This window comes from Phlebotomus papatasi, chromosome 2, assembly GCF_024763615.1.
Source record: "Phlebotomus papatasi isolate M1 chromosome 2, Ppap_2.1, whole genome shotgun sequence".
NCBI lineage: Eukaryota > Metazoa > Arthropoda > Insecta > Diptera > Psychodidae > Phlebotomus > Phlebotomus papatasi.
The window spans coordinates 49,503,561-49,527,995 of NC_077223.1; the positions used below are offsets into that span (position 1 = coordinate 49,503,561).

Sequence of the window (24,435 nt, forward strand, 5' to 3'; positions counted from 1 at the left end):
TATAAATATAATAATTTAGTACTGTATTTATCGTGAAAACAATGACATTTCCATTTAGAGTAGCGAAAAATTTCCATTTGGAGCAGGTTATGAATTAGCTTAATTTACCCTAGTAAATTTTAATTTTAATACAATTCAACTTGAAAATTTCACCTTGTTTTTACTTTGCCAGTGCTCATTTCGTCTTTACAAACCTATGACCTGAAAATTCGAAATTTAGAGGTTTTCGAAGTTAAAGTTTAACAACTTTAGAGGGCCTATTTTTCAACTGATTTGGTTATTTGGATTTTTTTTGGAAAAGCCTTAAAATTTTCAATGTAGGGGAGACTGGGGCACATGTAACCATTTTCGATAGATGCGAATTTGAGGTAATTTTCCAAGGACACCGTGATTTTTTGGAAAATCTTTCTTAGCTCATGTTTTACCCTTGGATATAGGCAATACATCGAAGGTACTGCGGATGCTGGAAAACAATTGAGTTTTCCATAAAAATAAAATTTGTGTCACTGTGCATTTTTCTCTTTTCACAAAATACCTGGGGTAGAAGTAACCACTTTCTGGGGAGGATGTAAACACCTTTTTTCCCACCCTTGAAATTAACTTTGCACCACTTTCGATTATTTTAATTACTTAAGAGATATATAAAGACTGTATATTATCCAAAAAATCACTACACTTTTTACAAAGAATAATTAAAATAGCAAAAAAACTAAAAGCATGCATATCAAAGACATTTTTCAATGGATTTTCCCCATATTTTGACATCATGTGACTTTTTATTGAACACAGCACCACCAATTTTTTTCGTAGTCAATGAATTATAGATATTTCGCATGAAGGTCAATTTCCCGCTCTTTTACCTACTCATTTTGTGAAATTGAAATTGCCTGTTTACATCTACCCCAAATGCTGTTTTCTGACCAATTATTAATTCTCTTGAAATAATGAGAATCTCAATTTCTCTAGTAAATGCATTAATATAATCCTAAAAGATGTAGGAAAGAACTGATATTGCTACATTTCGATTATTCTACACAGTTTTTAATTTCCAGGTGGAAATCCAAATGACCAAAATAATTGAAATATCAACATTTTCAGGAAAAATGATTTTTATTTTTAAAGTATTAGGATCATATTGACCAATTCATCTGTGGACATACATCCCCATGGTATCTATGAATGCTTATGGGTTTTATCCTCTGGAGTCTTAAAATTATTGAAAAAAATCACAGTGTTTACAACTACCCCAGATTACTACTGCCCCAGTTCCCCCTAAAATACCTGTAATTGATTTTACTGTTCCGAATATTGCTTTTTATTTGTTCGAAAGTTTATTTAAATTATCTCTTGAGTTCGAGCATTCGGCAAAGCAGTGATGCTTTGTCCTTTCTTTTTTACAGAAAAAATGAAAGGAACTTTTTGAATTTGTTTTCAAATTTATACTGAAATTAAGATAAAAAATTCTTACCTTGTGCTTGCAATCTGGTTCTCACAAGGGCCAGAGGGTATGAACAAACTTGACCAAGTGTACTTGAAGCACTTCCACATGCCAAAAGTAGCAAGAGTCCAGGTTGCTTGTTCTCTTGCGTACTGAGATATTTCTTTTTAAGTGTTTCATATACTGCTAAATCAATTCCAGCATATGGAATAATACCCAGCATATTTGGAATGTAACCACGATAGAAGCTTCTGATGCCCTCTGTTACATAAATTTTCTTTGCTGCATCCAAAATTCCCGAATACTGGCCAGTTTTGCGCAATGCAAGACGTGTTTTAAGCACCTCCAATGGATATATCGCAGTCTGACTTACACCACCAGCACACGCTCCTGCCACAAATCTCTCATAGATGCTCATCTGTCTCTTCTCATTTCCCCGAATTAGTCGCTTGACCTTTTCATATGCTGCAAACTTTATTGCGCTTTCTGGAGCAATCTTAAGGACATTTATCCCATTGCCACGCCAAAGACTTCCCACACCACCTTCCTTGAGCATGTATTTGAGACATTCTGAGATTCTTTGCTTTGACGATTGCACCTGTAAAGAGGCAAATAAGAGATCAAGAGAACGAATCAGAAAATGCCACGAAATACCATTAGATAAGAGGATTTTTAATCAAATGACTAGAAAGCTCGTGTTAACAATGTCAACATTGCATGAAATTTTAAGAATTTCTCTCCATATTTCTCTTTACAGTAATTATAATATTTTTGATTTATCATGTTCTTCTTTGCGTCAGAAGCCTGGTCACAAGTTAATGTGACCATGTCATGGGACATTTTACAAGATTCTCCCCTTGTTTTGTTTTGTTTTTTATAAATTTTTTTTATAATAATATTTTGCACATTTATTATCTTTTATGCAAATCTTGCAAATCTCTAAATAAAATATGCCAAATATGCACTTCTAAATACATTGTAAGGTGTTCTTATTGGGCTACTTTTCAAGGTGATTAAATATAAATACTCTTTATTTGAATTTGTCTTAATTCTTTAAGGATGACAAATATTCTTTTCAGCAATTTCATAAAAATAATAATAAATGAAAATCTTCATTTTATATCTGCCGACAGCTCCATAATCACTCATCAGAAAAATAGAGAAAATCTCACAAAAGCTAGAATGACTTGTTATTTATTAAAGATACTTGCAAGTTGCCTCGTTCAATATAAACAGTCCAATGCATATTAAATAGGGTAAGTGTGCCAAATTCCGGCCAGCTTGCAATTCCGGCCACCTTTTTTGTTCCCCGAATTTCCATGAACTTTTACATTTTACATCCTCTAGAGATTATACAATGCAAAAGAATAACAAAAAAATATAGCTTCGACAAACGAGATGATCTGAAAAACGTATTGGAAGAATTCCCGAAGGGTAAGGAACTATGTGAATAAAGGTGGCCGAAATAGGGCACCAAAGCAATGACTACATTTTTATTCATTTTAAAATGTATTAAGACTGTTTTTAAAGTAAATAAAGACGATAAACTTTCTACAAGGTTCTAAGCAACACTCCTTAAGTAGAAGGAATGAAAAAAATCAATTTCTATTAAAGATATTATACATTTCAAACTTGAGACTTTGGCGCTTGCATGCAACTATGCCGAAATTTGGCACACTTACCCTACCAAGAAATATACAGTGATTATTGGATGAAAATATTGTCTTGTTTATGATTTAAAATCAAAGTATAAATGGTAGAATTCCTGAATATTTTAACAGAACCACAGAAATATTCTATTAAAGATTATAAATTAAAAAAAGTATCTTAAAAATCATAAATTCATGAGCTTTCAAATTAAGAATAAACGATATCTTCAAAGAAAATTTCCTTAAAGAAAATTGGTTGATTAGTTAACATCCTTTACTTTTTTCAGATAATAATTTTTGAAATAATAGCATACGAAATAGAAAAAAAAACATTATTCTTTGCCTTGATAGACAGGCAATAAAAATGTGTCTTTTCAATTGCTAGGGGAAACCAGGGCACATTTAGTTAGGGATACAAATAGCCAGTGGGTTTTTCTAGTTTGCCTAAATTGATCAAAATATTATTTATTTAAAGTCGGAATACATCCCTATAATACTCACTCAGAAAAAAAATGAGTCTAAACCTGTTATAGGAGAAGGCTTTTCAGGCTTCGCACATATTTTGACTTCGAACACTTCATATTTTTCCCATATTCCTTTAATGAATTTGAACTAATAAAAATATACAGTGGGACCTGGATTAAGTCACCTAATTTTTATCCAGGGCCTGATGACTCTAGCTGTTGAGTCTATCCGGGTCCGGGGGTTGACTATCGAGAACCCACTGTATCTTAATAAACAGCTTTACTTAAGGCACACATTTCCTGAAAAAAATTAGGTCACATTCATGAAAGCAACATGGGAAAAATATGTAATGTTCGAAGCCAGAGTAGCCTGAAATCCTTCCCCTACTACTATATTTAGAATCATTTTTATAAAATTGTTTTTAAAACAAAGTTGAAATTTTGATGTTACGGTTTTTCATCAGATAGGGTATAGGCTCATAATTTTGGACAGTCTGCTTATAAGCATAGATCTTCCAAGTTTGAAGTGCGATATTTTCAATACTAATTGATTTTTTTTGCTACTCTCTTTTCAGAAGGGTTGTCTAGAAACTTGGCAAATTATTTATCGTCTTTTTTACTAAAATTAGTTTTATTACGTTTAAAAATGAATTGATATGTAGAGGTGAATTTGATTCTTATTTTGGACAACTTGGTTGTATATTTGGACAGCTAATTCGCCTCAACAGGATGCTCATTGTTCTCCATTTCAAAAGCCTATTTTACCAAGTCCTCTTCCTGTTTATGTAAGGGAACCGTAGAATGTCACAAGAAGCCCGGAAACTTCCCATATCATTCATTAAATCGGTAATCCAAGTACGCTCGGATTTGTGCATTCCCTGGCCTTTCCGGAAGCTTTTCAAGGATTTTCTCAGTACATCTTGTTCGTAGAGATCATGATCCTTTGCTTCTCCAGGCATTTATACAATCTAGTCATCACAAAAGTCAAAAATTTACAAAATTTCGAGAGAAAAACACCTGTCGAAACTAAGGAGTATCACCTCACTGGTGAACCTCTTTGAAAATTTCCCATTTTTCACGCGAAAAATCTAATTCACAAGGTAAATCTCACTTCAGGTCAAATGTACAAATCATCAGTAACGTGAATCAACACAATATTCAATAATATCACTCAAAAACAGCGAACAAACTTTGTTAGTACTTCACCAAAACTAAATAAGACTGAAGTAAACACTAAGTTCTGTCATATTTCTCGTAAGCAATTGCTCACACGGAATTTTCAACAAAGCAATTTTAACTCAAATCATATTCAAAATTTAACGTATTTAGTGTTAAAACCTTCCAAAAAGAACAAATATTTAGATAGAATTCATTATTCATCAAATATTGGATTAAAAATCCATAATTTCAATCAATTTATTTTTAGTGTCCAATTTTACCCTCAAAGTGTCCAAATTTAGAATCTGTCCAAAATTATGAGCCTATTTTCCCTATTTGGAGTTCTGAGTTTCTAGCTCAGATATCATAGTTCGACCTTGTTCCTGGTTTAATAAAGTGAATTATCACAACATTTGTACTGCAAAAGAAAAACCTTAATTTGCTTTCTAAATCTACCCCGGTCTCCTTAAATATTTTTCTTTTTTAGAATCCCGTGAGCAAAAGATAATTTCCTTACCTGTAGAAAAACTTTTAATCTGTCAAGTGGTGCTGTGCATGTTCTCGAAACTGCTCCTGCAATTCCACCAGCTGCCAAATGTCTCCACCACATCCCCGTTTGCATTTCACTCTGTGTAAAGTCATCTGGCACATTGAGATCCTCGCCAATGTCCAGATACTGTAAAAAGCACGATAAATAAATTAGCAAAATCCTAAATGGATTGTCTTTTGAATTTAAGAACAAAATGTGCCAATACAGCTTTCATTATCATGGTGCAAAATTAACAACTGTTCTCAACCAACAACGCTTATGATTCACAAAAGAAGATGGATTTTTATGTCTGGCTGGTGCTTTAATTTCCAATTTAGCTTTTTTACATTCAATTAGAACTATTGCTAGGAGGAAGAATATCATGATGTATTCATGTGATTCTGGGACAGTCATATACTATTTCATCAGATGAACTCTGGACCCATTTTAAAATATTATCATTCATACAAAAGATAATACGCATTCTCACTCAGCCGGTCATATGCTAATCAGTTAATCGAGAGATTGGTATGAAACTACTGTGACGACATAGGAAAATACTACTCATACTACTATAGGATGAAATTTACGCGTTGAGACACACTTGTACTACTGGATTTTGCCTCATCGTCGTAGTTCATCATCTGCCCTCATCTGGTGAAAAGCTGATTGCGTCTATGAAAATTATTTGACGTCATGCGCCACAGATCATTTACTTTACACTTATTTGATTAAATGAAAACGTTTATGCCCAGCGCACAATAATTTTTGTTTGCAAACATGTTTTTAAAATTTTCTATAGGAGTGAGCGCGATGACTAGATTTAGGTTTCATTCACTCTTATGGAAAAATCAAAAACATGTTTACAAAACAAAATTTATTGTGCGCTGGGCATTATCTTTCCAGACAATTTAATCCTACTATCAAAACATTAAATTTGTTTATTTGTTTATTAACATTAAATACTCCAATTACTTTTCTTCTGAGGACATTTAGTTAAAAGTAAAAAAAATTAAAAAGGTAATATATTTCGATACTTTTAAGAATATTTTTCTTTGCAACCATCATAATAGTATTAGAGAATACCATGGGCGAATGGATCTATATAAAAATAAGCGCTTAATCTTATTAATTTAATTATGCAGTAATAAGAAATTTTATCTTTTGTTTAATGGTGCTATTCCAATGAAAAGAGTACATTTTTCTTCTGAACATTTTTTTTAGTACCCGTCTGTTCTCATGGGTTTCTGCATAATCGACTTTTCTTTGTAATGGTTCCCGTCACGATTATTTTTCCTAGGACTCGTCGTGTTTCAAAAAAAACCATCAAATAGTCGTGACAGGAACCAACACAAGAACAGTCGATTACGCAGAAGCACATGAAAACAGCCATGTACTAAAATATGTTCAGAAGAAATATTTCCTATTTTCATTTGTCATAGGAATAGTACCATAATGGTGCTGTTTTCTTAGCATTTAACTGTTTTCAAGTGCTTCTGCATTATCGACTTTTCTTTGTGTTGGTTTCTGTCTCGGCAGTTTTTCCCAGTCCTCCCGGTGTTCTAAAACCATCAAACAGTCATATAACGAACCAATATAAAGAAAAGTGAACTATATAGAAGCACTTTAGAACAGTAAAGTGCTAATAAATGGTGCTAATTCTAATTTAAAGTGAACATATCTTTTTTAGCACTTTACTGTACTCAAGTGCTTCTACATAATCGAAATTTCTTTGTATTGCCTCGCGTCAGGAATTTTTGTTGATTCTAGAACACGATGACGACTGGAGAAAATAGTTGAGATAGGAACCAACACAAAGAAATGTCGATCAAGCAGAAGCACCTGAGAACAGTAAAGTGCTAATAAATGGTGCTATTCTAATGAAAAGTGAACATGTTTTTTTTTAGCACTTTACTGTACTCAAGTGCTTCTACATAATCGTCATTGCTTTGTATTGCCTCATGTCACGGATTTTTGTTGATTGTAGAACACGATGAGGATTGGGGAAAATAGTTGAGACAGGCCAACACAAAGAAATGTCGATAATGCAGAGGCACTTTAGAACAGTAAGCTGCTAAAAAAATGTTCATTTTGTGCGTTGGGCATAAGTTAAGTTTTTCGAAATGCTAATATTTCGTATAACACTTTTTGCAAACTCAATTTCTTTCATTTACTTTTAACTTTTGAATCAAGAAAACCATTCTTTTCACTTTTAAAACCATGAGTAGGCGTAAAAGTTTCATTTCTTCATAAAACTTTTCATTATTTAGGGTTGAATACAGACGGAAAACAAATGAAACAAAATGATATAACGCATATACAGTAGAGTCTCGCTATAGGCCATCGCTCTATAGTCCACAATTTATCGACCGTTGATTTCAAAACACTGATTTTAAGTTAGGTTATGTTTTTTAGTATGCGACATGCATAATTATTTTAATATTTTTGGCAAACTTTATTAAGTAGTTGTGATAATTGTGATCCATAATGAAGAGAGCGAGGACAAGTACCACAATCGCAAAGAAAGTGGAAGCCGTCGAGCAATTTCAATACTAAAAATCGTTGATAATTTTAAAAAATTACATGGACTATAGTGCGACCCAAGTGTCAAATTTGAAACCAAATATGGACTATAGCGAGACTCTACTGTAATACTTTACAAAAATATGTTATACAACATTTTACAGGGAACTTTATTATCATATTTTTCACTTTATTAGAAATTTAGAATAAAAATCATTTCAAAAATTCTGTTTCAACTTAATTAAAATAACTCATTAAATCATTTAGCATTTATAAATTGGCATTTTCAAGAATTTTAATTTCTTCTAAGAGAAAAACCCCAAACAAGTTCAATGTTACTACATATACGTTATCTCATTTTATTCATAGACTGACGATGTTCCCCATGTAGTGTGAAAAGTTTGCCGAAAAGTACAGGCACGAGATTTTTTAAAAATAGGCTACCATTTTGCAGGGAGGTGTATTACAAAGAAGATAGAATGAGGAAGGAAAGAATTTGCAAGTTGTAATATTTATTCAGTCTTTTTTACCTTCATTCTTTTCTTCTTGATGAATTACATAATCTCTTTCCAATTCGTCACACTGACGATGCTTTATTTCCTACCAACTTGCAACTCCATCATGAAAATTGTTATCAAAAAATCGATTATACTCTATATGGCATTTTTTTTCTTTTTCTGTCTTATCACAGGTGTTTTTATTAGACACTGTTAAAGGCGGATATTAATTTCACGTGAAATGTGATGAAGAAATTTTAATTAAAACAGCAACAATCCACCAATTTCAGCAAAATTTTCTCTTGTGCAATCAAATTCAACAAATATTAAAAAAAAAACTAGGGAAAAATAGACCTTGATGATAATTTCCACATAAAAGTCTGAATCTATTTGATCCATACACCAATTTCTATCACTGATTAATAGTAATACACTATTTTGCTGATTGTATGACTCCTTGTATGAAGACGAAGAAAGGTTAAATAGCTCCTTTTTATGTAAGGCACAGAAAAAATATTTTCCAACACTATTTTCATCTGAAAACTTTTCGTCCTTATCGATTTTCTTTTTTTCCAATGGTTAAATGCACTTTTATTTCAACAGGGACATGGTCTCAATTCTCAATTCCTTTTTGAATTCTTATTCGCCTCTTTTTTTTTCTAACGTCACACCGGAAATGCCCTGCTGAATTTTCCTCAACGAGAGTCACATATAGACTGACAAAATACATAACACTCTCTCTCTGTGAATCGAATGTTCCTCCTCGGTAGGTAAAATACACGAGAGAGTTTAAAGGTCACGAAATAAAATTCTTGCGCATGCACCATTATAACCCGGTTCGAATTGTCTCGTCAATTTTCTTCTAGAATATTCTAGGTAGGTGTGTGCCTTCTTTTCATATAAACAGGATTTTTTTTTAATATACCTCACATATCCATATTCAAAGAAAACACATTTCTATAGCTTTCCAAAGAATAAATTGTTTAAAAAAAATCTTTCAATAAAATCTAAATTCACTTACAATGTGTCCACACAGACTTAGTATTAATTGCATTAAAGAGTAAAATTCTTCAAAATGTTCCATAACTTTTTCACTAGAAATTTAGTAAGGCATTCGAAAATTTAACGTTGAATTTTGAAATTAAACTCAAAATTTATTTATAGCGAATAATTTAAAACTGTGAATTTACTGTTTTCAAACAAAATTTGCCAAAATAATGCCCACTAACATTTGTACATATGTAATTATTACTTGAAGATATTCAGTTCAGAATTTAAAGAGAAAAGTGATTTTTTTTATGAAAAAGCTTTGGTCAGTTCTTTTAGCAAAATTGTCCATTAGCAGTAGGGGGAAGTGGGGCAATTTTGAAAGTGAGACACCTTTGAAATTGGGATTTTTTTTAAACCAATTTTTAAATAAAATTGAGCCATATCGTGATATAATTTATAGCTTCACAGATCGAGAAGCTAAATTACATTATATGGCTCAGTTTCACTTAGACATACGGGAAAAATCCTAATTTCAAAGTTGCCCCACTTCCCCCTATCACAGAACCAAATGACGATAGCCTGTTCTAAGTATTGCCCCTATTGCACATTTCCGGAAATATTATTGATTTTTGATTTATTTTTGTAACTTGTTATCAATCTACCATGACTAAATGTTTCGTAACAGTTGATTATCTTTTATTGTATTTTTTTATTATTGTTTTATTTTATATTTTAATTATTAGAAAATAAATTGCCTTTTAAATGTGATTAAAGTACACAAAAAATCACACTAAATCTAATTAGAGATTCTTTCTTATAATCTTCTTTTTCTTCACACTTTAAGTGCTGAAGCGTAAATAAAATTCACACTTCCTGGCCCCGTGATTGATCATTTACAACGTGACACATGCCGTGGTGGACTAACAATCTCCTGAGCGACACATGTCTCAACCACTTGAGACAATTTACCATATAATATTTCCATTTAGTTGCCCACTTCAGACATTATATCAGCAAAATATTGTAGAGAAATAGTCTGAAAATTTTATTTAGAAATTTGTACATCCTATTATAAGGATTCATTTCATAATAATAGAAATAGAGGTCAAATTCTTTAATTAGCACTCCCTTTGGTGTAAAAATACAAATTAGATTTACATCTCTGCAATTGTATGCTATATATGTGAATTTCTATAAGAAAAAGAAGCCTAAAAAGAAACTGGATATATCTAGATTAATTGTTGTCAATTAAATTAAATACATGTCATTTTGGTCACATGACTTGTTAGCGTGAGGCTAAAACATTGCAATTTGAGATTAGCATCTTTAATACACAAAAAGAAAATTATTGGACTTTATAAAATATAAATTGATCACGAGATTTTTGCAAATAAAATGTACAACAAATCTAATCATTATACGCCTTAATCGCCTTATCATTTTCTTCTCTTTCTGAAAGCTTAATAGAATTACAAAAAAAAAATTCCCCAACACTTAAAACGAAATTGCACTCTCTGATAAGACAACCATTATTACGATTCTTTGTATCAGATTAATTATTTTAATACATTCCTCGTATAAATGGTGTTTTAAAAGTTTATAAAAAGGGAGTTGGCAGAGTCCCATGATATGCTAAATATTCGAACTCGTGACTTGGATGCTATACCTTAAAAATGTATTTGCACATCATTTTATCGATTTTACCGGTTAAGAACCGATTTGAACTGATTTATAAATCACTCGAAAAATCACCCCAAAAATAGCTTAGGGATAACACAATGGATTTTCGGATAAAAATTCCTTATCAGTTCAAACCGACCTTACCTTTCCAAAGAGCCAAAAGAGCCCAAACTTCAACGTATTTAGTTACAAAATACGCTGTTTAAAACTTTTTAAACTTTAGAGCAGAATCACATTGAAAGTTAAATTCTCACCGTATTTCGTTAATTTACGCATTTTCAATGCAATTCTTACGCAAATTCTGAATTACCGTATTACCTTATCTCATACTCTGTGGCACTAGGTGAAAATAATCCAAGAAAATTGAAGAAATAAAACGAAAATGCGATAAACGGTGAGCAAAAAAAAACTGTAAGAGAAATTAATCGTATAGTTTTTTGCTCACCGTTTATCGCATTTTCGTTTTATTTCTTCAATTTTCTTGGATTATTTTCACCTAGTGCCACCGAGTATGAGATATATAATACGGTAATATGTAATACGGTAATCGAGAATTTGCGTAAGAATTGCAATGAAAATGCGTAAATTAACGAAATACGGTGAGGCTACGCCAGCATTTTATTGTCAATGTGATTCTGGCCTTAACCTTGGAAAATTATTCTAGAAATGATTCAACGGTATTTACGAAACTATAGGGGGATGTAGAGCTATTTTAAGCTGTGAGGCTACATTGATATATATTGATATACTTCTAAACTAAAAGAAGCAGGGCCTTACAATTACAGTAGAGTTCCTCACGAACGACGTTTGAATTCCGTAAAATTTGAGGTTATTAGCACCATTTTTCTCTTGTGTTTCTTCAATATTATCGTATTATATTAACTTGCGCAATAAATTCTATTTATTTCTCAATAAATTACATTGATATATTCTCTAAAGTTATTTTTCTTAATTTAGGGAAAGTGTATTTCACATCAATTCCGTTACGTTTTTGAAAATATTGTTCAAATTTGAGGAGTGAGAAATGTCATTTATACCCTCCAAATGTTCAAATTTAAGGAACTCCACTGTAATATTATTTAGATTAGATTATAAAAGGAGCTAATTTATTATTCAAATTGCAATGTTTCGTTAAAAATATCCATTTATTTAGACGCTTCAATCATTTGCACCGGGCGGGACTCGAACTCACATATGTTACAGTGAGCCGGGGATCATATCGCCCAAGAGCCGAACGCTCTTACCAATTGCACTACGGATTTCCCTCTCTCTGCATATTATGTTGCATTGAATGCCCATCCTATTCAAATCTTTATTAAGGCAGTGTCGGGTTAGAAGGTTGGCAACTCGCCATGCTCTCTAGCAGCTGCCACTCACAACACAATCTGTTCGCTTCCTGTTAATTTCGGTCATACAGTTTGAACAGTTTGTCGCCGTCCATTCCGCCTGATGAGCCTTGATCATATCTTCTAATACAATTGACTTCTGCATTTGTGAGGATAGTCGGACTACTGGTTCAGGTCCAACGAATCGACCCCTGCTCCCTAAACAATGCGATATGCTTCTTCGTTGTCTTCAATTCCTTGGTGTTCAGGTACCCAGTATAGATCAACATCGCATTCCTGCAAAGCCAATTCCAATACTTCCTGGCATTCCGCGATCAAAGCAGATCTCGATCTCCAACCCGATATTTAGAGAATCGCAGCTCTGCTGAGCGAAAAGCTTTGCACTTTCGTTCCCTCAATATCAGCCTCGAGCAGTCTTTGAGTGTCTAGCGTTATGGCGGCAACCTCTAATTTTGTCTATCTAAATTACATTATTGTAAAGCCTAATTTCTATTATAAATATGCAAAAAATCGTATAGCAATGTAGCCCCACCTCCCTCTATGGACAAAATATCCAACTATAGGTGATTTCTAAAGTCTAAAATATATCCAAATTAAAAAAAAAAATCGCACGATGTTTTCAAACAATCCCAAAAAAACATGCCGTTGAAGAGAATGGAAAAGAAGTGGGAAAAAATTAGAGGTATGTTAGTGATGTAAAAGCCGATCTATGGGAGTTCCTCGAAGGTCCCGTGTCTCTATCTTTAACCGTTTGGCCTTGGTGTTAACATACAGACGCACAGACAGACAAGCAGGTTGATGTCAAAAAAGTAGAAATTTTAGATGTCCAAAATTCTCAAAATACAGTGCCCGCTTTGTAATCCGGATGATTGGGAGACAAAATGACAGATGTCCGCTTCGTAATCCGGATGGATTTTTTGAATTTGTTCAACGTCTCGAAAATATAATACAAGGTTTTTTTTGTAGAAATAGAATAAAAGTTTTAAAGAAGCTAAAAAAGACATAATTAGAGAATTCTATGTTATTATACTTCATTTATTAAACAAAAACATCACAGGATTATTCATTTTCATTGCTGAACACACATGCATACATAACCTCAAAATTATTTTGAATGTAACCGTCGATAACTCATCCGGATTACGCTGATCCGGATTAGAGAGCGGGCACTGTACGACCGCTTAGGAGGTAAGGAGTTGAAGTATCTTAAAATCGACGGATTATAAATTCTGCTCTCTATGTGGAGTTCAAAGCAGTAAAAAAAATACCGATTATATGAGTTGTGTGGAAATTTTTCATATATGAATGGATGGAAAAACTCTTTATCAGTTAATAAGGTTAATAAACACTCCTCCAAAATAATTTATTATACATAGAGAGAGGCGACATTATGAAGGAGACACATTTTTAACCTCGTAAAAAAATCAACACTTTTCAGCTCCAAACAATGACTGTATTTTTAGGTGTCCGAGGCAAAATTATGTAGGTATTTTTTTTATTAAACTGCAGCCGAGTTCTCTGTACGATAAAATGTGTGACTGGACAGGTAAGTAATCTTTTTCAAAGTCAATTTAAGTATGAAAGTAAATTTTTGAGAGTTTGATTTTGAAATTGTGTGCCTTTTTTTTTGTATGCATCTTTTGCCAACCTTAGAGACTTTCTAAAAATTCATTGGCTACACAAAATCCAACATTAAGAGCGGGGAAAACCTCTCACAGCAGTTTGGTGAGGGAGATCGTGAAGTTGAAATGAAGAAACGTGGGCAAATGAATGAAATTCCATTCATTTACGTCACTCCTCGGAAGTATGATGAGTAATATAGCATTCACAGGAAAAAATCATACACACTTATTATACCCTGTCAAGATAAGGTGGAAATTCTAAAAAGTATATCAAGTCTCTGTCTTATATGGAATATGACATAATAAACATACCCTATCGAGAAAATCCTTCAGGAAGATGTAAAAATCCTCTACAAGATCTCCACCAAGGGAGATATTTGGTCCTTGTTCGAGAGACATTTTTATCGTACTCTGCTCCACACCAATGATATCACTCATTCAATGATCTTTCCGCAAAACAGAGTCAACAAACTATTCTCAGAATTTTCTTATACACAAATTTTTCCACTTTATTCCTGATTTTTATTTTTTTGGCGCCAAGAAGAAAAAAACCAAGGTTCCTTTCTCAGGCACGTGGTGTCTCTAGTATTTGTAACTGCGGCTGCGTTTCTTACTGTATTTCTGTCCTTTTTTTAACGGTGTATTTATAGCCCACCAAGTAAAATATTACCAAGCCAATAAAAAAACTCCGCCTGATATTTCAGGCTAGGAATATTGGCATTTTTATAATTTTTATATAAACCACACAATTCTCTTTAGCGAATATTCCACCAAAAAGCGTCTTATCTCGCACAAAAATGCTTCACAATTTTTAGAGTTGAGTAATGGGAGTTGCAATTGAATCACCACGCACTGTGATCAATTCTCTCAAAGGCAATATAATCACACAGAAATATGACTTAACCACTCTTTTATATATCCACGATCAACTGTGAACTTAATTGAAGAATTTTCAGATGTAAAAATCGTGAAAAATTCAATTTGGAATGCTAAATTTCACGACAATCTAACCTCACTTTTCTTTTCAGTTCTTGCGTTGCTACTGGGCGTCCCTTTTTGATCTCAGAGGGCTTTGGAATACCGCAGCCTCTCGTATATACTATCTATTTACCACCACTCTCTCAGAGAAACTTCTTTTCAATCAGTGAACAAAAGATCTCCAGTGGGGTTAAATGATTAAATTGCACTTTTTTTTTACTAGCAAAAAATACCACTATTATAGCTGACCCAGAATGTCAATTCCCCCCAGACTCAACCGCTTTGTTCGGCACCTAGCAACAGACTAACTAGCAAAAGATTCACTTTGCCAACCAACCGATATCACACGCGCGACATACACGAAAACGTTTTCTCGACATCCTCTCTTCGCTCCATACCTCTCTCTCTTTCTCTCTCTCTATGTCCCTTGTATAATTCGTAAAAGGCCAAAGAATAGAGAGCGCATGTGTCGCTTTTGGGGAGATATTTCAGTGAACAATGTGTGAGTGAAGAGAGCCATTACAAAATTTTCCTGAGTATGTATGAGTAAAAAATCAGCTGCTACACGTAAATACATCTACCTACACCAACTGCACCTATAGTTACCTCCGTCTCCTACTTAATCCTGTGTTTAATACTTTTTTTTTTTAAATTACAAAAGCCTTCTTAGTATTTTGTATTTCCGTTGTCAAAATCTCAAAAGAAAAATTGCAAAGCTTACTCGATTTTAATCATCAAAAATAAAACATAATGATATTGATGATATTATTTCGAGAATGTTCTACAAAATTTCTGCGCACTCTCCGAAAATATATTAAACTTTTTTTTTTACTTTTCTCACATTCTTGGTCAGTGTACCACCCACTCACCGGACAAAAATATAAAAGATCCTAAATTTTTCAAAAAACTAATTTTCAAATAAACTGCTCTAAATTGAATTATCATTTTATGAACTATATTTTTGATCAATATTTCAGATAAAATTTTCCAGAAATATATGTAGACATTCCACCTTTCAATCAAACTTTCCATTCAAATAAAATGCATTACCAAGGCCAGTTCAATATAATGTAAAAGTTCATGATATTCCTCCATAGTCAGCAGAGTGTTGCTAAAAATAGGAATCGTACAAGCCCGACGAGACGGCTATACTTCTGCCATTTCCATATATATTACAAAACAAAATGACCCAAAAAATATATTGCCTCTCGAGGCGAAATACCACTTCATAAATTGAAAGTAAAAGACTAAATCCAATATGGAATATTATTATGTAAAATTATATTAAAAAAAAAACCTCAAGTAAAATTTAAAAACACATTTCTTTAAAAAAAAAATGTATAGGAAAATGGAAAATTGGGAAAAAGTTAAAATTTTCTAGCATAGAAACAACAGTATTTTAGATTTGAATGATATCAAATATTTTCATTGTATTAGTTACTGTACCAAATAGTAAAGAAAAAGTAATCATAAAAGAGTCAGGAAATATTCTTATCATACTGTCGCTTAACACAGCTAACTTAATGTTAATACAACTGAGGAGGGTAATTTTCTCAAACTGTCTGAGTTACAAATAAATAAACATGTTTTTGACCGACTATCTTTGCTGAAAAAGCACAAGGAGCAAAGTGGGCAATAATGACAAGAAAAACAGAAAAATTAACGATGACTCTGTAGAAAATGTGTACGAATACAAAATAGCAAACAGATAGAATAAAAAGTTAGGTCAGAACTTAGGACAAAGAGGGGACATTCGACACACCTCCTAAAAATAAAAAAAGCCCATTTATGTAGCTTTAATACTTAATGCTTTATCAGTTTTATATTTGGCGAGACCTCTTATCACTAATTTAACGTTCATAGGTCAAGTTTGATATTTTTTGGGTACACTGGAATATTTTGCCATGGAAAGATCAAAGTATACTTGGAAAAAATAAACTCTCTATTACCTATTCAAAAGCCAAATTATTAGCCTCTATAAATAAGAACTTTTAGAAAATTTAACTTTTTCATACGGACGAAATATCAAATGCCTAAAATTGAAACGAGTTTCGCGTGCAAAAGTGAGGGCAAAATCAAATAGAAAATCCAAGCAACCAATCCACAGCAGTATGTGCAGACGAGCCCCCATCAAAGCTCTCACGCACACTCTCAATCTTCAGCAGAATAATGGTGGGTATGGGTAACTTATGTATATATATAACGCTCTCTCGTCCTGACCAAAGAGATTAACCATTTCTGTCTTCATTCCATGGGTAAGAGAAAAAGAGGGAATTTTGCGGAAAACCGATCTTCTACAAAAACCCGAAAACCTCTGTCATATGTATATACATATATACATATAACATAAAGCAGAAAGAGTAAAAAAAAAAAAGCACGAGCATTGCTGAAACTGGTTATAACCGGATCGAGTCAGTCATATCTTGGCGGCAGTCAGTGAATTGTAAGATCGTGAAAGCGACTCTCGCTACACTATAATATTTCAATCAATGCCCCAAAGCTGCTGATGTAATATTAAAGCACTATTAGTCAGACTCACCGTTGAGTGTCGCCAAAATTTAATAAGTCCATGAATGTCAGTTGTAGGCGCTAAAAGTAGGAAATCTCGCCATTCGTCGAAACTTATATTGAGACTTCCATCTTGATCCATTCTGTATAATTAAAAAAAAAAAAAACTATTACAAATATTCATTCAAGAGTTCCTCATAGGTATTGATATTTTCTGGACAATTTGCTAAAGGTCGGTCGGACTGTGTTGAAAATCGGGCATATGGGAAAGCGTGCTATCTTCGGACGACCCAAACTTCGGACAACTCAGTTTTTACTGCTCGAACTCCACTGAGAGAGCAGTATATAGGGTAAGTGTGCCAAATTCCGGCCAGCTTGCAATTTCGGCCATATTTTTTGTTCCTCGAATTTCCATGAATTTTTAGTTTTTGCATTCTCTTGAGATTGTACAATACAAAAAAAAAAAAAAACAAAAAATGTAGCTTCGACAAGCAAGATGATCTGAAAAAGACATTGAAAGAATTCTGGAAGGACAAGGAACTATGAGAATGAAGTTGGCCGAAATGGGCCACCAATGCTATGTCTACATTTTTATTCATTTTAAAATGTATTTAAGAATGATTTTAGAGAAAATAAAAATGATAAACTATCTGCAAGGTTCCAAGCAACAATCCTTATAAAAGAGTAACAAAAATATTCAATTTTTATTAAAAATATTACATTTCAAACGTGAGACTTTGTCGTTTGCATGCAAGGTCAAAGGTTAAAATGACACTAGAGAGCGCATTTATCAAGCGAATGGGGTCATGTTTGTGTTAGTTGGAAAGGTCTTGGAATTTCCTATAAAACTGAACCCGTTCCAATCGGGTTTGAACCGGTATTGGACCGATTCCTAACCGATAACTAATTTTTATCCGAAAATCGATACTTTTAAAACAATTGCGCACAACAACACAAAGCGTCCCAGGCTTTGTGAAATGCTCGAACTCGTGTCTTAGATGCTATACCGCAAAAGTACTTTCGCATCATTTAGCGTTTACCGGTTCTCAACCGATTTGAACTGATTCATAAATCACTTAAAAGATCCCCCAAAACAGTTTTAAAAATAATAGAATTAATTTTCGCATAAAAATTAGTTATCGGTTATGAATCGGTCCAATACCGGTTCAAATCCGATTGAAACTGGTTCAGTTTTGTCGAAAATTCCAAGACCTTTCCAACTAACCCAAACATGACCCCATTCGCTTGATAAATGAGCTATGTTGTGTCATTTTAACCTTTGACCTTGAAAAATCGTTATTAGGAATGATTTAACGGGATTTTCGTATATGGACGAGATGTCCACCTGGGTAAACATGGTTTTGGAGGGGAAGGGGAGGGGTGGGGGGAAATGAGGGGCATGTTAACGATCCTTGGGTCGACTTATTTCGACGATCTTTGGAACGACTTATGGGTCCCCCTTAGGTCCCAAGTCACTATCTTTTACCGTTTGACCTCTAGAGCTGGCGACAGCCGGACGAACAGACGGACAAACAGCGTGACGACGTTTCTCAGAAATCGTCTGAAACGCGAAGATTTGTTGGGAAAAGTATTCTCTGGGGAGTGGAAGGTGGAAATTTTGAGGGGTGAAAAAATCTAGGGATTATAAACTGCTCTCTCCGTAGAGTTCCAGTAAAATGAGTCCTGCCTTTTTACAAATTTTACTCTATTCTGCAATTCATTATTATTAAGTCGGACACATCTAATGTCGGACTATGCAAGATTGCTTTAGCACACATGTAAAGTGTGAGTCAATTGAAATACATCTTTCCAAAACGCTGTAGGGGGATAAGACATGATTCGCACCGGAGACAGCCAAAATCTCGAAAGTCAAAATTCCGAACGTTCAAAATTCCGAAATGGATGAAATTATATGGAGGATAATGTGTAGAATAATTTTCCAAGGCACAGAAAATTTCCCTTTGCCTCCAGCAAGCGCGGATGCATTCGTGGGAGTAGCTATAACACTTTTAAGAATTCGGGGGCTTTCAGAATTTTGGCCCATTCGGGATTTTGACCGGGACCCAATCACACATAGGGGAAAGGCTCATAATTTTGTCCAGTTCTTATTTTGGACACTTTGAGGATAAAATTGGACACTAAAAATAAATTGATTAAAATGATGGATTTTTATTCCAATATTTGATGAATAAAGAATTCTATCTAAATATTTGTTCTTTTTGGAAGATTTTAACACTAAATACGTTAAATTTTGAATATGATTTGAGTTTGAAATTGCTTTGTTGAAAATTCAGTGTGAGCAATTGCTTACGAGAAATATGACAGAACTTCGTGTTTACTTCAGTCTTATTTAGCAGTGGTGAAGTACTATCAATGTTTCTTCGCTTTTTTCTTGAGTGATATTATTGAATATTCATTGAATATTGTGTTGATTCACGTTAGTGGTGATTTGTATATTTGACCTGAAGTGAGATTTGCCTTATGAATTAGATTTTTCGTGTGAAAAATTGGGAAATTTTATAAGACATTTACCAGTGAGGTGATACTCCTTATTTTGGACAGATGTTTTTCTCACGAAATTTCGTGGAGTTTTAGCTTTTGTTAAAAAGTTCAGGAAAAGGCCAGGAAATGAGCGAATCCGCACGTACTTGGAGTATCGAAGACAACTCACTTTAATCAATGACATTTATAGTTTCCGGGCTTCTTGTGACATTCTACGGTTCCCTTACATGAACAGGAAGAGGACTTGGTAAGATAGGTTTTTGAAATGGAGAACAATGAGCATCCTGTTGAGGCGAATTAGCTGTCCAAATATACAACCAAGTTGTCCAAAATAAGAGTCAAATTCACCTCTACATATGAATTCATTTTTAAACGTATTAAAACTAATTTCAGTAAAAATAAGACGATAAATAGCTTGCCAAATTTCTGAACTACTCTTCTGAAAAAAAAGTAACAAAAAATGTCAATTAGTATCGAAAATATCGCACTTCAAACGTGGAACATCGATGCTTATAAGCAGACTGGGCAAAATTATGAGCCCTTACCCTACATTCGCGTTAGTTTTTCTTACGTTTTTTAAGGATAAGTACTTGTAACTTGGAAACTTGTAGATAGTTTATCGTCTTTGTTTTTTCTAAATTCATTCTTAATAAATTTTAAAATGAATAAAAATATAGGCATAACTTTTGGGAATATTTCGTCCATCTTGTTTCTCATCATTCCTTGCCGTTCCGGAATTCTTCCAAAGTCTTTTTGACATCATCTCGTTCGTCAAATTGGCATTTTTTTTATTTTTTGCATTATGTAATATCTAAAGTGTGAAAAAACAAAAAGTTCATAGAAATTTGAGGAACAAATAAAGTGATCAAAATTACAAACTGTCCGAAATTCAGTACAGTTCCCCTATAATTAATATTTTAATTTGAATTTAAATTTGAATTTCAATTTTTTTTTTGAAATTACGCGGGCTCTGCAATTAATAGTATAAAGCGTCCTGAAGATGGTCGATTACAATTCAATTGACTCATCCTGTACATATGAAATTGAGCTGTTTCTTAAGTGTCCGCCTTTCCAAATTTTACCTTCCTACAATGATAGGGGAAATATTCTTTAAAAAAGTTTTTTTTTAATTTCTCCTAGTGTGTAGGTCGTGTAGGTAGACGATTTTATACAGGAATGGATTTGTTAGTTCCATGCTCCGTGGAATCAAGTGCCGTGTAGAACGACCCAAAAATCTAACATTTCTGGGTTTTGTCAATAAAAAGAAAATAGGAAAAGAACATTAAACTATAATTACTACCTACGGACATTATTCCTTCCTCATACGTTAATGAATGTAAAAGTTTCTCATTCAAGAACAACTTCAATGGACCTTGCAAAGTAAATCAATATGCAATAAGTAGCGGGAGCTTTAAATCCAATTGTCTTCTCGCATTTAAAAAATTCACTTTTTTTACTCAATTACTCCCGTAATTGCTTTGAAAATGAGAAAGTAATTTGAAAGGGATAGTATGTGCACGAACATTATTAAATTTGTTTAGCTACATTTGCTAAGACAACTTCATAAAATAAACTCACCGATAGAGAAGGTTTGTAGCCTCCTTTTTATCCATTTCAATGCCAAGGTCCTTAAAAGCGCTTATTAACTCATCCAAATCCACTCGTCCTATAAAAAAATCAATCACAGGAAATATTGTAAGATAATAATTCGCAATTATTTTTTTTTAAATAAAATACTAACCATCTTTATTCTTGTCCAAGTGGGAGAATTGTAGCTTGAGATTTTTCTCATGTTCCCGAACATAGTGAATAAACTCGGCCAAGCCAACATCTCCACTGGCAGTTTGGTCAGATTGTTGAAGAAATTTCTGAAGAAAAACAAAAATGAAATGAATTAAAAAATAATATAGTTATAATTGACGTCATTATTAAACTAATCTAAATAAAATGAGTGTCATATTTTACTAGAATACTTTGTCGTACATTTTACTACTTATTTTCTTTTCTAATTTTTTTTTTTTTTTTTAATTTTTGTGTAATAAATAATTGTTCTACGTGCATTTACTGTTTCCCAAAGAAACTAGCATTTGAATTTACCGCCATAACATTTAAAAGGTTTCAAACAAAATTCGCCTGAATGTAGTCTTCCTGGAGTACAGACCAGATTTTCTGACTACTAACCGAAAAAGAATCCAAAATATTTATAGATACAAATGATTTCACTGGGAAACTCGTGTTCTTTTTAGTTTAATCATTTCAAAGCGAAATAAACAAATGAAATATGCAAAATGTGTGAATATCTGAATTTCACACCAACCATGTGGCCATATTGGGGATATCATCTATAAGGCGCAAACTCGTACGCAATTGAAGATGTATGAAATTAAAACCATTATAGGATGCAAGAAAATACACAGCGCGCAGCAATATATTTTAAAAAACTTAAAAAAATTATATTTCTTGAAAGCAATTGTTGGATATTTATCGTAAATTAATTTAAGAACTATAAAAAATAAATAAATAATCGTTTAATTAGTAAAAAAAATAAACAAGAGATTGTTTATTAACACAATCATAATCCAAATAACTTGTTTTTTGCAAACATGTTATTTTGACACTTCAATGAAAGTTTCTAGATCTAGTCGTCTCACTAATGCCCAGCACACAATAAATTTTGTTTTGTAAACATGTGTTAGACTTTTCAGTGAGAGTGAATGAAACGTAGTTCTCTAATCATCTCGCTCACTCTTATAGACAATTTTGAAAACACATTTGCAAAGCAAAAGTTATTGTGCGTTAAGCATAATGTCCAACGCACAATAGCTTTTGTTTAGTAAACATGTTTTTGACATTTCAATGAGAATGAGTGATATCTAGATCTAGTCATCTCGCTCATCCTCATGGGAATTTTTGAAAACGTGTTTACAAAATTTTCTATGAGAGAGCGAGATGACTAGATCTCTAGCTCACTCACTCTCATTTAAATGTCAAAAACTTGTTTACAAAACAAATGTTATTGTGCGTTAAGCATAATGTCCAGCGCAAAATGACTTCTGTTTGTAAACATGTTTTCAAAATTGTCTAAAAGAGTGAGCGAGATGACTAGATCTATGTTTCATTCACTCCCACTGAAAAGTCAAAAACATATTTACAAACAAAAATTATTGTGCGTTGAGCATAACGCACAATAACTTTTGTTTTGCAAACATGTTTTCAAAATTTTCTATGAGAGAGAGCGAGATGACTAGATTTACAATTCATTCCATTCATTCACTCTTATAGAAAATTTTGAAAACATGTTTACAAACAAAAGATATTGTGCGCTAATCACTTTTGTTTGTAAATATATTTTCACAATTTCCTATTAGAGTGAACGAGATAACTAGATCTATATCTCACCTACAATGATATTGATAAAATGACATTTAGGTATTTTGAATCTGGTCAACGGTTTTTGTATTTTGTGCTGTGAATTTATTATCAGTCGAATATTATGTATATCGATATGTACAAGTGTCTGAATAGCTACTCCTCTCTTTCCATCTATATACGCATCCTTTTCTTCCATTTCTCCTGTTCTTATATCAAATGTGTAAGTGAGAGTGAAAAAGAGAATGCTTGTCAGTAGGTTAGACAGAGATACCAGTATCTTTTTTTGCAAATATATAGATTTTAATGCATTTTATTCTCAATAAATTATTGTGAATAAACGAATTAAAATAGAACATCCAAACTCTCTAACGAAATGAAAGAATATTAAATTTACTAATTTTTAGGCATAGTAATTGGCGTATAAAATGTTCTATTTATGTGGGAGAATTATTAGAAGATCGAAAAAAAAAACACAGAAATATTCATAATTTTGGGTGCACTTTTTCAAAACATCTTTAAAAAATATACTTTATTTTCATCGTAGGTTCATTATATGTTCATAAGAGGTCAAGAGGATGAAATTACACGTCATTTTAGCCCTATGTGACTACCACCGGATAATTAGGACCGGGGATATAAATTTTTGAATTTTAGAAAACAGCGAAAAACTAAAAATGCACAGGGTAGAGTCAGTACTTTTGGCCACTCTTAGACTTTAATGGCATTGTACGGTATGAAATTTTTGCCAGATTAACATGAATTGTTGTACAAAGATATTTTTAAACAATATTTATCTATATATCTAGGATTTGTCCCGAGAATTTTGATGAATCCCATTGAAATACACATACAGTGCCCGCTTCGTAATCCGGATGGATTTTTTGAATTTGTTCAACGTCTCGAAAATATAACACAAGGTTTTTTTCTAGAAACAGAATAAAAGTTTTCAAGAAACTTAAAAAGACATAATTAGAGAATTCTATGCTATTATACTTCATTTATTAAACAAAAACTTCACCGGATAATTAATTTTCATTGCTGAAAACACATGCATACATGACCTCAAAATGATTTTAAATGTAACCGTCGATAACTCGTCTGGATTATGGCGATCCGGATTAAAGAGCGGGCATATAGGCATTTTCCCCAATTATGTTTCTTTCAGTACTTTTCGCAACT

General features: G+C 32.9%; 1 protein-coding gene across 6 annotated transcripts in view; it reads right to left on the reverse strand.

Moving 5' to 3' along the window:
- Nucleotides 1–24,435, reverse strand: part of LOC129801516 (calcium-binding mitochondrial carrier protein SCaMC-3) — a 33,823-nt gene that overhangs the window by 3,480 nt on the left and 5,908 nt on the right. For 2 of the 6 annotated variants that reach the window (XM_055846673.1, XM_055846672.1), the window contains exons 2-6: nucleotides 21,626–21,752; nucleotides 21,463–21,550; nucleotides 17,414–17,525; nucleotides 5,227–5,385; nucleotides 1,469–2,036 (exon numbers count right to left, since the gene is read on the reverse strand). In XM_055846673.1, the coding sequence (XP_055702648.1) occupies nucleotides 1,469–2,036; nucleotides 5,227–5,385; nucleotides 17,414–17,525; nucleotides 21,463–21,497 (874 nt within the window). In that variant the 5' untranslated portion in view covers nucleotides 21,498–21,550; nucleotides 21,626–21,752. Of the gene's footprint in view, nucleotides 1–1,468; nucleotides 2,037–5,226; nucleotides 5,386–8,291; nucleotides 9,005–14,208; nucleotides 15,367–17,413; nucleotides 17,526–21,462; nucleotides 21,551–21,625; nucleotides 21,753–24,435 lie in introns of those variants that run through there. The other 4 variants (XM_055846675.1, XM_055846676.1, XM_055846678.1 and 1 more) reach the window with 4 other exon arrangements.